The sequence below is a fragment of the Erpetoichthys calabaricus genome, chromosome 5 (genome assembly GCF_900747795.2).
Source record: "Erpetoichthys calabaricus chromosome 5, fErpCal1.3, whole genome shotgun sequence".
In the NCBI taxonomy this organism is placed as follows: domain Eukaryota; kingdom Metazoa; phylum Chordata; class Cladistia; order Polypteriformes; family Polypteridae; genus Erpetoichthys; species Erpetoichthys calabaricus.
In genome coordinates, this window is record NC_041398.2 from 62120768 (window position 1) to 62141265 (window position 20498).

Genomic DNA, 20498 nt, shown 5'->3' on the forward strand with positions numbered 1-20498 from the left:
CTGCAGCTGTCCTTCCTTCTGGTCTGGAGGCCTCCCGATCCCTGGCTTCGGTCGCGCACTGTCCAGACCGAGACTTGGCTTCCATGGTGACCAGGACACCCACGTCATGGAATTCACTGCCCAAGCCTCACGACTCCCACTGCCTTCTCAGCCTTACATAGCCAGCTGACCTTCTTCTGGTCACTCCAGCTCCTTGATCGCTCAGCTAGAGTGACTGCTTCCTTCTGCCCCACCAAGTGTCGGGCAAACACCCCTGCTTGGGCTCACTGTCCAGCTGCTTGCCTGTGAGCGCTTGCTCGCTCGCTCACACCGGTTCTTTCCACACTGCTTCCTGCTTACTTCCTCACTCCACAACCTCCGTCTTTCTTTTCTTTTTCCTCCTTTTAGCCGCCTCTCACTTCTATTTATGAAAAGGACGTGGCAGCTGTAGCAATCGGTAGCCCCAGGACCAATTACGGATGTGAACGGTTTCCCACCTGTGCACTTGGGTGAAAAACGCCCACACCACGAATTCCGCTGGAACTGCTTTAGCCACTCAACCATCACGCACCCTCGCTAAGCTGCAAGCGCGGCGATTATTTATTTAAAACTGGCCTCTTGATGTGAGCTGTGGACCCGCTATACCACAAAGTCCCTCTGCACGATGCACGTCTGACCGAACATGTGCGTAAATCACCGGCGCATACGAACCGGAAGGGAAATGAAATAGAGCACAAAGAGTTCACAGCAAATGGACAGGGAGAGACTGAACACGTGTGGAAATCATCGGTGCGTACAAACTGGAAGGGAAGGGAAACTGGCTTGTTCATCACCTGAGTGTGTGGTCATGAACAGATGCAAAAGTTTGACTAACTTTTTGGTCGTAGCCAGATTTGTACGTGTTCCGAGACGTTCGTGACCTGAGGTTCCACTGTATATGCAGGAAGTTATAGCCGCTGGGTGTTGTTAAAGTTCTTTTGTACTTTTTAATTGTTATTATTAGATTTCTGAATTTTTGTCCTTGTTGCTCTGTTTTTTTTTCCCCACTCTTTTTTGATTATGTATTGGATCTCTGTTACTGGATTGCTCTTTTTAGGCAACTCTTTTTGTGCCATTCTGCTCTTTGAGCTTTCTTTTGTTACTATAACCAGAGTAATTTGAAAATCATTTGTAACATTCCTTGTTCCTGTTTTTAATCTCCAAGCAAAGGGTTTAAGTCATTCCTAATGGGGATTTTTGGCATGTTTGGAGCATTTAGAAGTGCACTTTGGCCCTGGTGTAGGTCAAAGCTAGCAGGTCATAGTGGATCTAAGACTGCCTTTGTGTGTACCCACTCCGGGCAGACTGGTTGAGATTCTGGCCTGCATTTTGGAGGACTTTACACCACTTTGGCCATTTCTAGTGAGTGTATCAGTACAGGTTGCGACTCAGAAAGTCACCATAACACATGAATGCAACAGTAGCATGAGTCTTCTTTCTAGATACAAATTTTCTGAGGAATCTAAAAAATGTAATCTTTTGTTAGAAGAAAAAAATATTCTTGTTCTTTTTTAGAAAATATGTATTGGAACTGAAATTTTCCAGTTCAGAGTCACTGCCCCTATCTTACCTGCAAAACAGAAAAACCACATGAACCAAATCGCTCAAAGAATATGTAATGCTTGGAGCATTTCTTGTCATATCTATCTTCATAGACTTCCACCGTGAGGCTTCACAACCATTATATTGACCTAAACCAAAGAATTTGATTCTAGTCATTTGAGGATTATTTAGGAACTGCCCTTTATTGCCATCATAGAGCCATCATCGACCTTTCAGTGAGTACTACTTAAGTATCTCCCCGCTTCCGATGCTAGTTCTATGAGAAACATAATAAAAATACATTTTTAGATTGCTCATAGTTTTGACTTTGCTTTTTGACCATTTCTCCTCCCATAAAGGTAAAACGTCTGACATCCTAATTCTGGAAATACCTTTATCATGCCTGTCCATCCATCAGTTTTTCATTGCTATTACTCTGGAGTGCTTTCTGTCTTAAAACAAGTGAGTTGCTGGGCATGCAAATCTGAAATAATAATATCAAAGGTTTAAGGGTGGCTAGAGATCACAAGTCTGAATATCTTATTTACACTGTTGTCAAATTTGAAAACTGTATTTATTTAGATCATATGTTCAATGGGTTCTGCATCAGTGGCCCTAGGATTGGATGATGTACCAGTTGATCTAGTATACGGGATGAAGTCAGTGGGGATTTCCTAGAAGTGCTTTTTGTCAATAGGGAAAAAGTTAGTGAAAAACTTGCCAACACAATTAAATATATATCACAAAATGTTAAAATTAGTATATGCAAAAGGAAATGGAAAATGTGATTATGTTGGTGTGTGCCTTAAAGGTAACTGATTTGTATATGGCCTTGTATGTTACCTGTGTAGACTAAGTGATCCCACTCTTTTAAGTGCCTTTCCCACAAGCAAACAGGAAGGTATGACATTAGGAAGCCATGTGCTATGCTCTGTTTGCTTGGCGATGGCAGGGATCGTGCAAGTGAATGAGCAAGCAAATGTGTAAAAATCTATAGCTTTATTGGTCCAAGGGAGTTTAATACTTGCTATCTACTTTGTTTAGGTAGTAGAGCATTAACAAGCTTTTAGGATAAGAGACACAGCAATTAATCAGTAGTAAGTTGTTTATTTTTTAAAAAAACACGTTAAAGTCTGAAAAATATGCAGTACATTTTACTGGTATCTTAACAGTATGGATTTTTAGCTATACTGCCCATTCCTAAAGGCTGCTTGTTTTGTCACATTTTATCAATCTGTCCATGCAGTACTTCTCTAATAGTAACACTTTTTATTAGATTTATTCTGTGTAAAAGCATGAAGCTAAGTGAAAGTGTTTTTGCCAGGTTTTACTTGGAGTAAAAGATAATGAGTTGGTTTCTTATTTTTTTGGAAAACCCATTTGCAAGTTTTTCTTGGATAACAGATCCTGGAAAAATATCTGGTTGCAAGGGAAAAAATATATTTTTGGTTCGTCTGAATGTCCATAGTCCTTTAATGTTAACTGATAGACTGATTAATTTATTTATTTTTTCCCCCACCTAAATAGGTGAACCGGCACATTAAAAATGGAGATGTTTTGTTGCTGAATCGACAACCAACTTTGCATAGGCCTTCTATTCAAGCTCACCGTGCCCGTATCTTGCCAGGGGAAAAAGTGCTGAGATTGCATTATGCCAACTGCAAAGCTTACAATGCAGATTTTGATGGAGATGAAATGAATGCACATTTCCCTCAAAATGAACTTGGAAGAGCGGAAGCCTATATATTGGCAAGTACTGGCGAGCAATATTTGGTACCCAAGGTAACTAAATTAAATATATATGATTTTTGTACACTGGAACAATTTAAATAATATGTAGAAGTCAATAAATGGGTAAAATTAAATTATATGAGTGCATTATTTGACCAAATGTTAACATTTTTTGTTTTCTCCTCCCTTAATTGTGATGGTTGCTTTGTTGTAATGGACAGGTCAGTGCATTTGTAACATTTACCAGTCGCCACCACCACCCCCTCACCCCCACCCCCACTGATTCTACAGGTACACATATGCATGACCTGTACAAGAAAACAATGTGTCCTAAAAGTGTGCTGTTGTCAATTAAATCAACTTCAGACAACTTAAAATTGTATAAACCAGGATGGTTTTTTAATCAAATGTGAATCTGGAGGAATGAGGGGCATATGCCTGATTCTTGTACCAATATTGTTAAACCTGTCTTACTGCTTTACCAAATCATTGCTCAAGGATTCAGGTACTGAGATACAGACAGATAAACAGTGAAATAAATCTGTGACTCTTATGACTGATATGCATTATGGTCGTGTCATTTTATAAATAAAATGTGATCCAATACTTTTACTGTCTGCAGTGGAAGCTATTCTCCAAATATTGGATTAATTATCATTTAGATTAATCTTTATCACCCAGATTTATTCAGATCTTGAAAAACTGAAAACTATTATTTTAATCATGTGACTGTTTAATTATGGTCATTTAAAGTGAGACTGAAAATGATCACATAATGTAGTGTTCAGTGGAGAGAAATGTTTTAATCAGATTTGGACCAAGAGTGCTTACCTGTTAAATTATATTAATTTATTATTTGAAACCAGTGAAATACTAAAAAACATCATTGGTAAAAGGGAGAGGTGTGAATGTGTGTCAAGAAGACATGAAGTGTTTTCTTCCAGAGAAGTAGAACTAAAAGCATACAGGTAGTACACTTGCAAGGTCTAAATAATTCCATGCATGAAATAAGTAAGAACAATATATGTAAAGGTATGAAAAACAGATGAATGGTAATGTAGCATAAGAAGTAAGTAGTTAACATTATTGGCAGCCACAAAAAGGGCACCAATAACAGGGAAATTGAAATGTGGAGAGTATCAAGAATTATAAGAAGTATGCTATTGTTTTATTACGGTAGAACGACAATTATCCGAGGTAATACGGACCAATGTTGCCTAGGACAACTGAAAACTTTGATACAGCAGATGTGCGTGGTCATTCTGGATGAAAAATTATGTATATAACAGATTTTTCCAATTTATTTGATACAGTATCACTTTTAAGCCTCTTTTCATACCTTAGTGAGTTTAACATTCTTCGCTTCTTTGTCACAATGTTCTACAGTCACCATAGCATCAAAGTGTAATCAGGTGTGGTGTCTTCCTGCTGTTTGATATAGAAAAGCACTGTTTCAAAGGCATTTAGACTGCCTGTATGAGCAATCTTTTGTGGATTTTCTGTGCAGATCTCATTGTCATATAAACACAAACATCCTAAGTGAACAATACAGTAGAGCATGTGTATATGGTCAGTGTTATATTCATTAATTAAAACTAAAACAAAATATGTAGTTAATGGGAAAAAATAATCAGGTCTTTAACTAAAACTAAAATACAAATTAAAAAAATTCTGAGAAATAGAACTAAGTGAAAACAAGAAAATAAAAACAATAGTTTTTTTTAGTTTTAGTTTTTGCCACTCTAGTCTTTGGCTGCACTTTTCACTAAACAATAAAAAGGCACTTCAATTCAAACATTTCACACATATATCATGGAAGATAAAACAAAACAGTTTGAAAATTAGAGCCTTTTTATAGATTGAATAACCAACTCCCATCCCCGCTTCAAATTCAGTCAGCGTTTAGACTGGAAAAAATGTTATCTTTATATGGCAAAGAAGGTGGGAATTTCAGCAATTTAATCTTATTTTTTACAGATATTACTTATGGTATCTTTGCAGTGGCAGATTAAGCAGAATCATAATGCCCTCTTATACTCGCAAAGGGTTCAAGTTAGAATTACCAACATATGAAATGAAAACTGCAGTACATGTTACACATACTGTACTGTATATGTTTAGTTTCAGGTTACTTGTACTGTTTTTTCCACGTAGCTTCATCGATAGAAAATGGGTGCACTGCAGTGATCTTAATATATTTAGAATGCCACAGCATTGTAGAGTTTTTAATAGGGAATCAGTAGTACTTTGGGAGCTTGTCAGTACTTTTAATTCTGAAGTACACCATCCCACTCAGAATTTATTTTAGTAAGAGTAAAGTACCAAATTTATTCTATTGAAATAAACTCTGGCATTGGATCTGTGTGCAGCAAACTTTCTTTGTCTAGCATTACCATGCTTAACATACAGCTCATCAGAGGTTATGCGCTAGAACTGTCCGATTCATTGCAGACTGCAACCTTAATTCCATGGAAAAACGTGGGGTGGGATATCTGGGGCATGCACACAAACTTGCATCTCTAACTTGGACAACTCGGTCTGATGTGTTTACATTGGAGCGCAGTGGAGGCCATGCTGGGTTTGTTAGAAGCAGGAATAAAAAAATAAAATGTTTGCTGTTCATTACAGATCTGTCTTAATCTAAATCAGAACTTTGGTTTTCAAATATTTCTTAAAATTTGATTTGTAGGTTGTGTCTTGTATTATTAATACCATCTTTGCTTTTATTTCTGTATGAGCTGTATATACCCGGCGTTGCCCGGGGCAGAAGTAACCTAATCGGTCAAACACTTACATATATACCAAAGTAAACCTAATCGGTTAAACAGCTTCATATATACAGAAGCGAACCTAATCGGACAAACAGCTAATCTATATACATAAGCAAACGTAATTGGTCAAACAGTTACATAAATACAAAAGCAAACCTAATCGATGAAAGAGCTTCATATATACAGAAGCGAACCTAATTGGTCAAACAGTTATGCATGTGCAGAATGATTTTACAAAGATTATGCGTGTTAACAATCATTAAAAAGAAAAGATTGAGGAACTCTTCTTCTATATGTGATGAAGCTGGATGAAGCTGACTTGACGAAGACGTAGGTGGCATAGATTGGTTTTTCTAAAACAGAAGAAAAAAATGAGTATCTATTATTATTTTAAATTAGAATGAAAATGAGAACCTTGATTAGAGATAGATTATCCGTATTAAAATATGTGCATGAATAAACTTTTGTTAACTCTCTAGCAAAAGTTTATTCATACAAATTGGCATGGGATGGCTTTGTGAAAAAGTAAAAATTAGATAAAAATAAATTGAGAATGCGTACTTCGATTTGACAGAGATTATCTGTAATGATGAAAAAAAAGTTTTGTATGTTTTTTTTTCCATACGGGAAGGATGTAAAACCTTACATAGGCACCCTTCAGCCCGTACCGAAGGGTACTGTCAGATTCTTACTGACTAAAAAACACCCTTTTTATTCCACAGCTACCCCAAAAACCACTATTAGGCATTACTTTGGGGTGGCAGTAGTTTAGTTATGAAACAGCTGGGTCCTGAAAAAAATCTGTCTTATTAGTGGCTTCATCACATATAGAAGAACAGTTCCTCAATTTTTTTGTTTTTAATGATTGTTAACACGCATAATGTTTGTAAAATCATTCTGCACATTCATAACTGTTTGACCAATTAGGTTCGCTTCTGTATATATGAAGCTGTTTAACCGATTAGGTTTACTTTGGTACAGTATATATGTAAGTGTTTGACCGATTAGGTTACTTCTGCCCCGGGCAACGCCGGGTATATACAGCTCGTATATATATATATATATATATATATATATACATATACACACATACATGCAGTTTTAATAACACAGAAATCAATATAAACATTAACATCATTATCATATGAGAATATGAAGTAATATATAAGAAGCACATTTCATATAAATATAAATTATTAAACAGTAAAATCTTCTTCTGTAATTTGCTACCGTGGCAATTTGTGTGTCTGTCCAGGATTTTAAATGACCTGTAGCTCGCAAACCGTTGCACGTATACACTTGAAATGTGGTACACATATAATACGTCACATCTACTATCCGCTCTATGGGTGATGATTGTTTTAGTCTTTTTATCTTTATTTTATTTTATTGTACAATCAACTCCTATCTGCGCACAGCAGGGCAGCCGTGGGCGGATGCGTATGGTGTATTGACTCCATGTTATCGTGCATTGCGCTGTCACTGGTATTTTGATAAAAGAATTTGAACAACATATAAGAAGCGCATAAATTATTAAACAGTAAAACATTAACATTTAAGAAGTAAAGTTACATTAAGTACTACTGCTGTGCCTTCGGGTATACCTCATTTTTTGTTTGCCCATTACATGCTTAAATGTATACATTTTTTGGTGCACCTACCCGAGAACACGCGACATATAACCGAGCGTGGGAGAAGCATGGATTTTAAACACGCGTTGAGTTGATGTGCTGGTCTCCCTCGTGAAATAACTGGTAATGTTTGACTAAAATCTACAGCGAGTAAAACGACATTAGCTCCTATTTTTTTTTTACGATCTCTGAGATGTTGCTTTTTTCAGTTCAAGGCTTCATAAGCTCTTTTATGTTGTATGGTGTACTTATCCCAAACCATCATCTCTGAATGTTGCAAGACTTTCGCCTTGTATGTAGATCGGGGTAATTACATTCATTGCATTCCTAGTCTGAATCACAATGTGATTGTATGGGTGGTTACCTGGCACTGTAGGGTTGCCACCCGTCCTTTAAAATACGGAATCGTGCCGCGTTTGAGAATGAAATTGCGCGTCCCGTTTTGAATCAATACTGGACGGGATTTATCCCGTATTTTTTTATAATTTTTTTTTTTAAAGCAGCGTCTCATGCAAATCATCCCACACGCATTTTATGAAGATGCCTCCTTTCCTACTTTTGATTGGGTAATACTTGATGTCATCGTTAGTTTGATTGGTGTTTTTAACTGTCCAGTGAGTAGGGCGTGTCTTTCAACCGTAAGCAGATTTTTTGCACTGGTATCACTGACCTCGACGACGGCGACGTTATACGTCAAAAATAAATTACGATAAATGACGATTTTAGCGATACTTTATTACGACGGCGGCTACATAGACACGATCAAATAAAAACAAAAAAATCAAATAATCATTCTACATTTTCAAAACGTCGAAAAAACGACAGAATGAAAAAAAGGCCCACCCGACGACCCACCCATTCCATTTTTATATATATAGATTGTTTCTTTGACTATTTGTGAAGCACTTTGAACATTAGAATGCTGCTGTATAAATGAAATGTATTATTAGTAGTAGTAGCATTATTACACAGCATCATAAGCTCAGGCTTCATGTTCTGCCTATGTATATCTGGACTGAGTGTGTTTAACTTCAGATATTGCAGGGTATTCAAAGTGTGTCATTAAGCACTCTTTATGTTGCCAAAATCAGTTTATTCCTACATGTATTGTTAAATTACATCCTCTCAGTTTAGGCTCACAGTTAGCACCTTGCTGCTTATTAAGAGATCTGACTGAGATGTTGCTATAACAGATGTTCAGTGAGTGTTTAATGTAAATTATGTTCTTGTAGAATTGCAGTATATCCATGGAAAAAGTTTGAATTCTGGTATTATTATTATCACAGTTCAAGTAGCAACTTCAATAGCATTTTTAAAAGGTAAACAAAATAAGAATTCCATGAGGGGGGAGAAAAAAGCTCAGTTTGGAAATGGGCAGATGACATATTGTCAGCATCAGGAGATCCATCCATCTATTATCCAACCCGCTACATTCTAACTACAGGGTCACGGGGGGTCTGCTGGAGCCAATCCCAGCCAACACAGGGCGCAAGGCAGGAAACAAACCCCGGGCAAGGCGCGCACACACTAAGAACAATTTAGAATCGCCAATGCCCCTAACCTGCATGTCTTTGGACTATGGGAGGAAACCAAAGCACCCGGAGGAAACCCACGCAGACATGGGGAGAACATGCAAACTCCATGCAGGGACCCGGGAAGCGTACCCAATGTGCCACTGTACTGCCCGCATCAGGAGATATCAAAAGTAAATACAACTCTCTCTCTCTCTCTGTGTGTGTGTGTGTGTGTGTGTGTGTGTGTATATATATATATATATGTCTATGTATGTAAATGTGTGTGTCAATATAGGGGGTGGGCAAAGTCAGTCCTGGAGGGCAGCAGTGGCTGCAGGTTTTTGTTCCAACCCAGTTGCTTGATTAAAAAAAAAAATCCTTGTCAATTATTTAATTTCAGGGCCTGTTAGTGTGCTTTAACTCTGCTATGTGAGGTAATTCTCCTATCCTAGATTTTTTTTTTCCTTTTTAAGGATACCATCCAAATGATTTGAAGTCTAAAACAAATGACTAATTCTCAGTGCTTCACTTTTTTCTCTTCACTTTCATTACAAGTATTTAATTAAAACAAATAGTGAACGATAAACACACACAGGTGTAAATGGTAACAAGCTAAATGGAGAAATGCTGGTCTCTTTTGTCATTTGCATCTGATTGCTAATAAGGAGTAAGAAAAAACCAAGAATACAGCTGTTTAAGACTAAAATAAGCAATAAGGGTCCAAAATCTTAACGAGTGAGACAACTGAAATTAAGCAGAAGTGTTACTTGAACAATAAGCACTTTTTATGAAGCAACTGGGTTGGAACAAAAACCTGTAGCCACTGCGGCCCTCCAGGAATGTTCCAGCATATGGAGCGAATTTCATGAAACTTGGTACACGTTTCAAATTTGGTCAACTAAAAATACTGTAGGGTGAAATCAACCCTAACCCTCCCCCTTCTGGGTAGGATGGGGGGGTGATCTTGCAGTGTTGTATGCATGTTATCATCCAGTTGACACTCTGAATGACCAGCAGAGGGAGAACCAGAGGTGACTGCCAGCATTCTTTGTTTGAGCACCACCGCACCCCTGTTGCTTTTGAAATTTGGCTGGTTTTGATCGTTAACTGGATGATAAGATAGATAGATAGATACTTTATTAATCCCAAGGGGAAATTGTATGATAACATACATACAAGACAAGCACATTAGTGAGTCTTCATTGTTTTTTAATTTATTTGTAAAATTGTTTTTTTTATTTTATTTTTCTCAAAAAAAAAACAAAATGTTTTTTTCTCCTGGGCAACGCTGGGTGTTTCAGCTACTTAGAATATATGTGTGCAGTGATCTTGCTGCTCACAAGGGGAATCTCAAAAATATGCAAAAAAAAGTGTGTTTGAAATTAAATAACAATGACAAAAACTAAAATTTAATTGCCTAAAAACCAGAACTAAATACAAACAAAAAAGACCAAAAACTAAAATTATTAAATAGTGAAAAGCTTTAACTAAATAATCCTAAAAAATTACAAAGTAAATAAATCTAAAATAAAAAACTTTAAATTAGAAAAACATTTACATGGTCAATGCTGGCGATGCGCTGATAATACCTAAGGAGTGCAGTTTGGGGAGGATGGGTGAGTGAGTCGCACATACATTCCCACAGTCAAAATCTCCTCAGGCACTCTCTCGATGCAATCATGGTTAAAAGTATGGCACTTACATGCCTAATACAGTATTCATGTCAAAGCTTTTATGAATTATAACAAAAGCAATGTATTACATCTACATTTTTGCCTCGGATAATGCTGAACCTTGGTAAGTTGGGGCATAGATAATCAGGGTTATACTGTATTTCTAAAAGCTACATAAACAACAGTGTCCTCCAGAAGAATACCAGACACTGTTTCATGGTTCTTCAAGTTGTTATTATTGCTATTATTATAGGTGAAGACTCAGTTTATGTGAGAGATGTGAGATTAACTTAGAAATCATGTACAGTATAGTTGATTTGCCATGTAAATTCTGTAGGACCTGTGCAAAATAAACATTTCTAGCTTTCTAACAGTACTATAATTAAAAACGTAAATCAATATAAACAGATGTAACTCTCACAAATATTAGTGGAAACATTTTCAAGTGATGATGATCATCAGTTTAGCAATCTAATGATTGTTATATGTGTTAATGCTGGGTAATGAAGGAAACACCACATGTACAGAATCAATGGTAAAGAGCCATGCTTTTTCATTTAATCTGTTGCTATGTACTGGAATTTGGTTTTAATTTGCACAGGGAGGTACTGTTCAGAGGTCCATTCTGTCTGTCATGTTAATGTAAATTTAATGTTGATAAATCGTGAAAATGTGACTTTATTTTCACAGTGGGAGAAGCCTAGTGCCCAAAATGCTTCACAAGGACTTCATCCTTATTTTAGGGGAAAAACAATATTGCTACCACATGCTTTTTGAAAAATTAAATATTGCTGGGAGAAAACTCATTGGTTCTCAAGTGTAAAGAAAGTTCAGAGATATTCTGAAAATGTGTTTTTGGACTCTTACTTTGAAGTTTGTTCCTGTTATGTGAATTGCTTACTGTGATATATTCAGATAGTCACCGACTTACGACCTATGCGTTTTATAACCATTCGACTTACGACTGCCACTGCATCTCAAAGACAAATGACAGTTTTCTCCAAGCTAACTCTGTATGCTGTAACTCATTCACCTCGATCTTGGTTTATTACCTGCATTGGCTTATATTATGTTCAATAAAATTTGTTTTACAATTATAGGAAAAAAGAAAGGAATGAGGAAGGAAAGAAGGTGAATGCGTTTAAGTTATCTCTTAGTAACTGGTGTTCGCTGCAAGCGCTTTTCTTGCTGCGATCTAGCTTTGAATCTGGTTAACCTCCAAAGCTTCTGTTTTGTAACTCACAATGTGTTGCTTCGTCCAAACTGCCGTGAAGGTGTAATGAAACCACACTGAACTCCTTCATCTGTTAATGTTTATTGTTAACAGACTGAAACGTTAAAGCAGAAAACATATAGATGGTCAAACTCTCCTGGGACATTTCCTCCTCTCACAGTTTAGATAATGAAAACTAGGAGAGGTGAACACTGATGATGTAATATAATACAGACAAAGAAAGGATTTGTGAAGCTGTGCAAAGTTTGGCACCCATGCGAGCAATAGTAATAGCAAAGCAATACAATAAAGAAATAATTTACAAAAAAAATTAGAATATATACACAATGTGTTGAGAATCATGATAAAAAAAGGAATATAAGGCAAACAATGTAACTTAAGGGACTGCTAGTAATATACATACAGTAAGGTTTAAATATGTATACCCATCTGTCTTACATCCAGATTGACTAAAGACCTGTCCATCTGAACCAAATGTGGTCGTAAGCTGACAGCTACCTGTTGTGAAGGACAGCCGGGTCCCATGCCCGGCAGGGACGCCCCTACTGCATCTGTTCCGGGGGAGCTACCATGGACAGCTCAATGCCTCCCCCGGGACGCTTGGTGGCAGCCTCCCTGGCAGACGATGATTCCCCAACCGGGCGCATGGCTCCATGGGAGATGGAGTCCTCCACAGCCTGGTTGGGGGCTCAGATGACTGCCAGGGGGAGCTGCATGGACTTTGCAGCCCAGCTGGTCAATTCCTCAGCCCCACCCGGAAATGCAATTAGGCCCAGGTGATCAAGCACCTGGAATACTTCCGGGTGGGGTATAAAAAAGGCCAGCCACCACCACTCGAGAGAGCCAGAGTCGGGCGGAGGAGGACTAAGCCTGAGGAGGAGGAGTGGTGGTGCTGCCAGAAGGATTGTTGCTGTGGTGAGAATTGTGCTTGTTTGGGACTGTGTATTGCCTGTGGGTCACGGGGAAGACGTGCGCCCACGGGTGAAGAAAATAAAACGTGTGTGTTTAAGACATACGGTGTCTGTCTGTCTGTGCCTGGGGCCTGGTCTTTTACACTGTATTGTACTTGTGTGTGTTATGAAGCTGGTCAGTGTCTGTTTTCCTTATGTAAACTTTATTTCAGTTGCAAATCTGTATTTTGCAGGACGGTACACCTTTAGCAGGCTTGATTCAGGATCACATGATTTCAGGGACCAGCATGACCATTCGGGGATGCTTCTTCACTAGAGATCAGTACATGGAACTGGTATACAGAGGACTAATTGACAAAAGGGGGAGAGTCAAGACATTCCCACCTGCTATTATGAAACCCTTTCCCATGTGGACAGGTAAACAGGTATGTAGGTGGATTTAAAGTTTTTTGACAGTAACAAAAATTTGTAGTTTTATTAATTTAGGTTGTCAAGTAGTTGCAATTATGGCATATTTCAGCTCCTCACATAAGGCATATAAAAATGCACATGGTATTTTATGGAGCATTCACATGATATTTTACATATTTGTGTGTGCGCGATGAATAATGAAGAGGATAAACGTTATCCTACTGTATTTTAAAGACTATAGTATAATTTTTTTCTTTGTACTTTAATAAAATATAAACTTTTTTAAATTAACAAATTTATTTTACCCAAACCAAAGTTTCTCTGATTTCAGAGTTTCAGGTTGTTGTTGAGGGGTTTCTTTGGAAGCTGAAGCAGGTTTTTAGACATGAACTAGCAAGTGAGGGCTTGGGCTTATAACATGTAACTATACATGTTGAAGCTGTATCACCAGGTGCTAGACCCAGAAGTCTGGAATCTTAAAGAGCCCAAAAGTGATCATTTCTCTCCTGATCCTTCACACCAATTGCCTGGAAATGGAGACAAATGACTTTGAATGCCAAAGCAACCCAACACGCCACACCTTCACCATACTCTGTATCCAACTCCCTTCCTGTGGCTTGGCTCTAGAGTAAGGCCAGAAACCTCAGATTATGAAGCAATTTAATAAGCTGTTAATAATTCTAAAACCAGTTTCAATTATGTTTTAGTAAGGTGTGCTTGTGTACAGGGGTGCGGAAATCCAACGCCCGACTCGGCCGACACAGGTAAATTGACCCTCGGACAAGCATGTTTTTCTGTTTCAGTTGTCCGCGGACAAGTGCAATTTTCTGGAGAAAAATATTGTATGTGCTGTGCAGGGCACATTTTACCACTACTTTCACATTTTAAACATTTGGGTACGTACTTTGTGCGGAAACAGTCTACTTAGGCATGTTCTTCATGTCTCAAATTGGTCTTCAATATTGTTTACAAAATGACGGCTGATTTTTCAAAGGGGAAGCACTCTTTCGGTCTTACATAAGTATTTTACCCTAATACTTACATGCTTGGAGATGCAGTCATTTTTTTCATGCCGACATTACGATGTAATCTGATGATTTTTCATTATAATCAATAACTTTTATATATTACCAGTAACGGTGTACTGCACGATAACATGCAGTGAATAAATACACTTGACTTGAGCATTCCTAGTTTTCATCCTCTTTCTCTGTACGTTTAGCATTCATTTGCTCAGAGGTTGATGCGCTTGCTGCTTCCTGAGCAGCTCTTCTTTTCTCCACCATAGCGGCCCGTTGCTTCTCTTCTTTCGTTGGCATCTTTTCGCGTTAAAACTGATTAAGTTAGTTTTTGTGTTGCAATTACTTAGTACGTTTTCTTTAATTTTTCACTTAAACTGGCTAAGTCTTCAATCTGCCTCAAGAATGATTAGCAAAGGTGGTGGGGAATGAGAACGGCTCCCATACACATGCGCCGCCGAGAGTTGATTCAACAATAAAATAAAATAAAAAAAAAAGTAATACAAATCATCACCCCGAAAGCGGATAGTAGACGTCACGTAGTATACTGTATGTGTACCAAACTTCAAGTCAAAAGGTGAAATGATTTGCGAGCTACAGGTGATTTAAAATCCTGGACAGACAAATGAACAGCCACGGTAGCATATTATAGAAGAAGATTGATAAAATTCATTGTTTCTACATAAAAATGCAGTCATTTTACTTACAATACAATTGTTTTCACCACATAACAAAGCTTTTAAGGCAGTTAATCTTTCCTGAAATTTGCGATTTCGTGTAGGTTGTGATATATTGAGAGTTTAAGAAATATATTGCATGACAACATCAATTCTGATGAGCTGTCAATAGATCGTTTTTGATTAGCGAATATTTCATATAAAACAAGTTGGTTTTGCGTTGTCAGTTTATTAAAAATAAAGAAGAAAACATTCTAACGGTTTCCAAAGGTTATGAAATATCTATAAAAATCTTCACTGTAACTGTAATATGTGAAACAGAACTAGTGTAGCTATAATGAAGGCATTGTTTATTAGTGAGTTAAAATGATAAGGGAATCTTTTATAAAATGTTCTAGAGCAAGGTGGCAAAATACTACTCCCTGAAAGAACTTTTTTCAGTTTTAAAATGGAAGGCAGTTTTGGTATCAATAAAAGAGATCAGAAAAAATAAACTATTTTTCACTTTTGTTATTTGTTTATGGACAAGTGAATTTAACTGGCGGATAAGTGGATTTTCTAAGTTTTACTTGTCCGTGGACAAGTAGAAAAAAATTTGATTTCCACACCCCTGGTGTAGCTTGTTCTTTTTGTAAATTTTGCAAATTTAATGAGTAATGCATTGACCCTCCAAATGATAATTGGTAAAATTCAGTATTTTAAGAAATATCTCAGTGTTGTATGTCTGTCTTAATAACATATATTAGAAAACACCCAATTGATAGACCATAGCTAGATCATTGTCCACAAATCAATGACTGCATTTAACCATTATATACTTTGAAGATTTGAAACTATAGAAATATCATCTGTACTTTTTACAGTATTTACCACACCATCTTTAGCAATAATTTCGCTTGGAATAAAATAAGGCATGAAAGCAAGCAAATCTGAGAAAGAAATTAAGGCAGCATCAGTACTATTCTCTGGGTGTAACAACTATAATTTACAGTCCTATTTTAACACTAGAATTACCAAATCCTACGAAAAAACTCGTAGATCCGTCCTACCTTAAATCGCTTTGTACCTCTCCATCAGCGTCTTTTGTCCTGTAAATGTGTCCGTCCAGATCTAAACACTAGCGTGGAGAGTCGCTCACGTACTGAAGAGGCTATAGCTGCAGGTGGAAGCTGTCGTCGCTGTACTTTGTACATAAGAGCCCGATCGAATATTATTTACTTATTTACCTTTATTTACTTACTTCCTACAGCGTAAAGTCACAAGTAGACTGCAGAGCTTCCTGTGTACATATACAAAGTACAGCGTCGGCAAAAGTGCAACGTGCATTCTTTCTCCGATGTAAAACCATTGTCATCATCTGAGTTCACCTCTGTTATGTCTTTATGTGAAAACAGCAGTGTCAGATGGGGGGGTTGGATCATGAACGCGACTGAGAGAATAAAACTGAATTAAAAAAAAAAAAAAAAAGGCTAACCTTTACAAGTATCATAAATTTACACCGGCTGTTACAGACTCAAATCAACTGTATGTTTTTATTCTAAAATAGTAAGAATAAGAGCAGCTCACTTCTCAATACGGAGTCGGCTGGTTTTGAACCTGTGAAGTTTTGATTACCAGTCAACAGTTGATACCGTTGCGCCACCGAAGCGATCGTATCAAAGGGGTGTGAATGTCGCACCCTAACGCGGGTTCTTTTTCTGCAGTTATATTCTTGAATAGATGCTCACTTGTTCTTGTTATATTTGTACCTTTTGTGAAAGTGTTTATTTGATATTTGGACTTCAGGCTTCACACATTATATACACTTCATGTCTACATTTTGTCAATTATTACTAAAGCATGAAAAACGTTTCTGTTTTAACGATGTGTTTACATAGATTGTTTTAGACATGGAACACGCATGAAATGCATGTGTTCCAAATAACGATATAGTATTTATAAAAGGTGTCATTTTGCTTGACTTCTCACTCTATACAAATCTAAGCAACTGACACGCACGGTAAACAGACTTGAGCTGAGAAAACTGTGCTGCGGTAGGGGGATGTGATAGTAGGCTGCTTGCTCCTTGCTGCTTATCGACACATGTACAGGACAAAAGATGCTGATGGAGAGGTGCAGAGAGATTTAAGGTGGGACAGATCTACGAGTTTTTTCATAGGCTTTGGTAATTCTAGTGTTAATCACTCTCAACTTCTATTCTAATGACTTGCTTAAATATTCAAAATAAACACATTATTTTCTGCAGTTGTGTTACAGGATATTGAGTTTAGGATTGATCAGTGCAAAGCTTAATGCAAAAATATTGTAAAAACATTTTTAATAGGAAACATTTTAGACATTTTGGTTCTAACCCTGTTGTTTCATGATACAAGTCTACTGTTTCATTGCAACTCCTGGAATCCGTGCCAAGCAGCCTGCTGCTTGGTCTGTGAAAGGCTACTTTGATGATTAAAGAATCATCTGCCAAAAGATGTGCTTTGTCCTTCATGCTCCAAAGATAATATTTTTCCATTGGCAATGATAAATTTTAGGTTTTCTTCAGTACTATCAAAGTGGATTGGCTATATTGTTGGCAATATCTCTTGCAGGATATTTTCCAAAAGAAGTAAATAATTGGTTTGTTTATTATTTTTACAGTAACTGCTTTTGTTGCTCATATGCACTAACATTTTGCAGGTTGTTTCCACTCTCCTTGTAAATGTAATTCCTGAAAACCATATTGCACTCAATCTCTCTGGAAAAGCAAAAATTCCCTTGAAGGCCTGGGTCAGGGACCAGTCTCGCCCTGTTATTGGCTATGACTCTGAATTCATGAGTGAGACAAAGGTAAAATAATTATTTCCTTTTTGTGGATGCATGTGATGCATATCTGTTGTTGGGAATTAGAATTATTGTAAAGGAAATTTTAAGCATTAAGCAACAGGTATCATAAGCCTACATATAATTTTGCAGTTTTTTGATTGGTAGCATGTTTTTATTTTATTTTTTAAACCCCATGTTAGGTGATAATTCGAGGAGGAGAGCTGTTATGTGGTGTTTTAGATAAGGCTCACTATGGAAGCTCACCCTATGGACTTATTCACTGCTGTTATGAGCTGTATGGTGGTGAAACAAGTGGCAAGCTTCTAACCTGTCTGGCTCGTCTTTTCACTGCATACCTACAACTGTACAAAGGTTTTACAATGGGTATGATATGTATAACTTTTATATATCTATTTATTTTTTTAAAACTGAGCTCAAATGTGATATTTTTTGGGTTTTTTTTCCACCTTCAATGTTGATCACCATATTTTACACAGGTACATTTCCTTCACATTATAAGAACTGGAGAAGAGGCAAGAAGGCATCCTCTCTGATTTGCATAATGAACAATAGAAGAGATTTAATTTTTGAATTTGTGTTTTGAAGTTACAAATAGATTCCTTATTTTAATTCAAGGGCAGCATGGTGACACATTAGTAGCATTGCTGCCTTGCAGTAAGAAGTCTTTTCTGTGTGTAGTTTGTATGTTCCGAGTCTGTGTGGTTTTCCTTCAGATTCAGAAGGCAGTTATATTTTCAGACACTACCAGTTGGTGCTGGATGATTTTGTTAATTTAATAAATGAGTAAAAAGTAAACATTCCTTTGGGAATCCTTTACGTATTGCTATCATTAGATTTCATTGTAGACCTAAAAAAAATCATTAGAAGTACTAATAATTGAGGTAATGGGGAAGGAGGCATATACGTATTCACACCATTTTCTGCAGCAGTCAGCATACCAATGCAAATTCCATTTTATTTTTATACTAACTTCCACAGCAAACTTTGAAATGTCTACTGGTGAAGCTGCTCAACATACATTTTACATTCAACTTCTGAGTTTGCTGGAAGTTATTGCAGAATGTTTCAGTACCTATAAACTTATTATGTTACAATAAAAAAGATTAGGGATGACAAGGATAATGTAAGAGAGAATCTCAAGTATGAACAAGCACGGTGAGTGGTAGATGGCCCCGTGCAGGAATAAGAGTAATGACTCTCTAGGGATGTGTCACATCTGCTGAGCATTTCAGAGGTGTGGAGTGCGACATAGTGTTCCCGTGGGTCCTGTTGGACCACAGATTGGTGGCAGGACCAAGGAGCCTGGCTGAAAGACCTGAGAAGGGTGAGATGGGTAGAAAGTGGAGAAAGACTCGCTGAACTGGCAGGAGATTAGGAACCCAATGTCTGACTGTTTTAGACTTGGATTTTAACTTTATTGTTGTGTGTGTGTGTTTTTTTTTTTTTTTTTATCCTCACAAATGCACTAGTTTTATTGGACTATTAATTTGGAAAAAGCATCACATTTTATTTGATTTTGAACCCGGTTTGAAATAAAAAGCACTAATTTGTACCTGCTCTTATTTGTTCACATTGCCCTGTCCATCCTTAGTTTACATCAATCTATGTCCAGGTTTAAGGGGAGTATGCCAGCTGCAGGTATCCCAGGCATCACACTTACAGATTACATATTAATCTGCAGTTGATTAACCACCAGTATGCTTTATCAATTTCCTTTTTTCATATAATCTCTAATTAAAACTTGTCCTTATTTCTTGTATGCTTGTTTTTTGCAAAAACAAATTTATTGGTTAAAACTGTATTTTAATACTTTTTATTCTGAAGGTGTTGAAGACATTCTGGTGAAAAAGAGAGCTAATTCAAAAAGAGAGAAGATCATTGCTGATTCTACAAAATGTGGTAACAGGGTAAAATGCTGATGATTATAGTTTTGTATGAAGTGATCCAAGTACACAAGTCTGCTACATGATGTTCACTGCTTTTCACCTGTATTACTATGAAATTACACATACAAAATGTAATGTCTTGTTTCTCTTTATTTGGGATGTTTCAGCAGAACAGTTACATTAGGATACAGTATAAGGATTTTTTTTTTTTGATTTTCTGTCAAATTTGGAAAAAGAGCTTTTTTTAAGATTAATAGTTTAGTTTTTTAGGGATTACTCCAGCCAAAAATATTTTCTTTTATTTGTTACTTACTGTGGCATAAGCTTTCCCAGGGAAGCTGAGGAGTGTGTTCCCCCAATAGCTAGAGCACAAGCGCTACTGTATCTGTTTTTCAAAAAGGGGACCACCACCCTAGTCAGCCACTCCAGGGCCACTGCTCCTTACAACCATGCAACACTGAAAAGGCATGTCAGTCACGAAGCCCAAAAATGTCCAGAACCTTCAGTATTTCTGGGCGCATCTCATCCACCCCTGGAGAATTGCAAATATGGAGGTGAAAACTTAGATTTAGGAGTAGCCATGTGTGTTCCATCTGGACTGTGGTACAGTTGACCAGCTTTCTGCCCTCATGAGAATTCTGAAGGAGTCACGGGAGT

The 20498-nt window shown here is 37.2% G+C and overlaps 1 protein-coding gene across 1 annotated transcript in view; it reads left to right on the plus strand.

The window, feature by feature from the left end:
• polr1a (RNA polymerase I subunit A) overlaps positions 1-20498 on the plus strand; it is a 131513-nt gene that overhangs the window by 47302 nt on the left and 63713 nt on the right. Inside the window, exons 13-17 of the mRNA XM_028801579.2 lie at positions 3088-3342; positions 13259-13450; positions 17809-17958; positions 18135-18318; positions 19780-19862. Of these exons, the coding sequence (XP_028657412.1) occupies positions 3088-3342; positions 13259-13450; positions 17809-17958; positions 18135-18318; positions 19780-19862 (864 nt within the window). The remainder of the gene's footprint in view (positions 1-3087; positions 3343-13258; positions 13451-17808; positions 17959-18134; positions 18319-19779; positions 19863-20498) is intronic.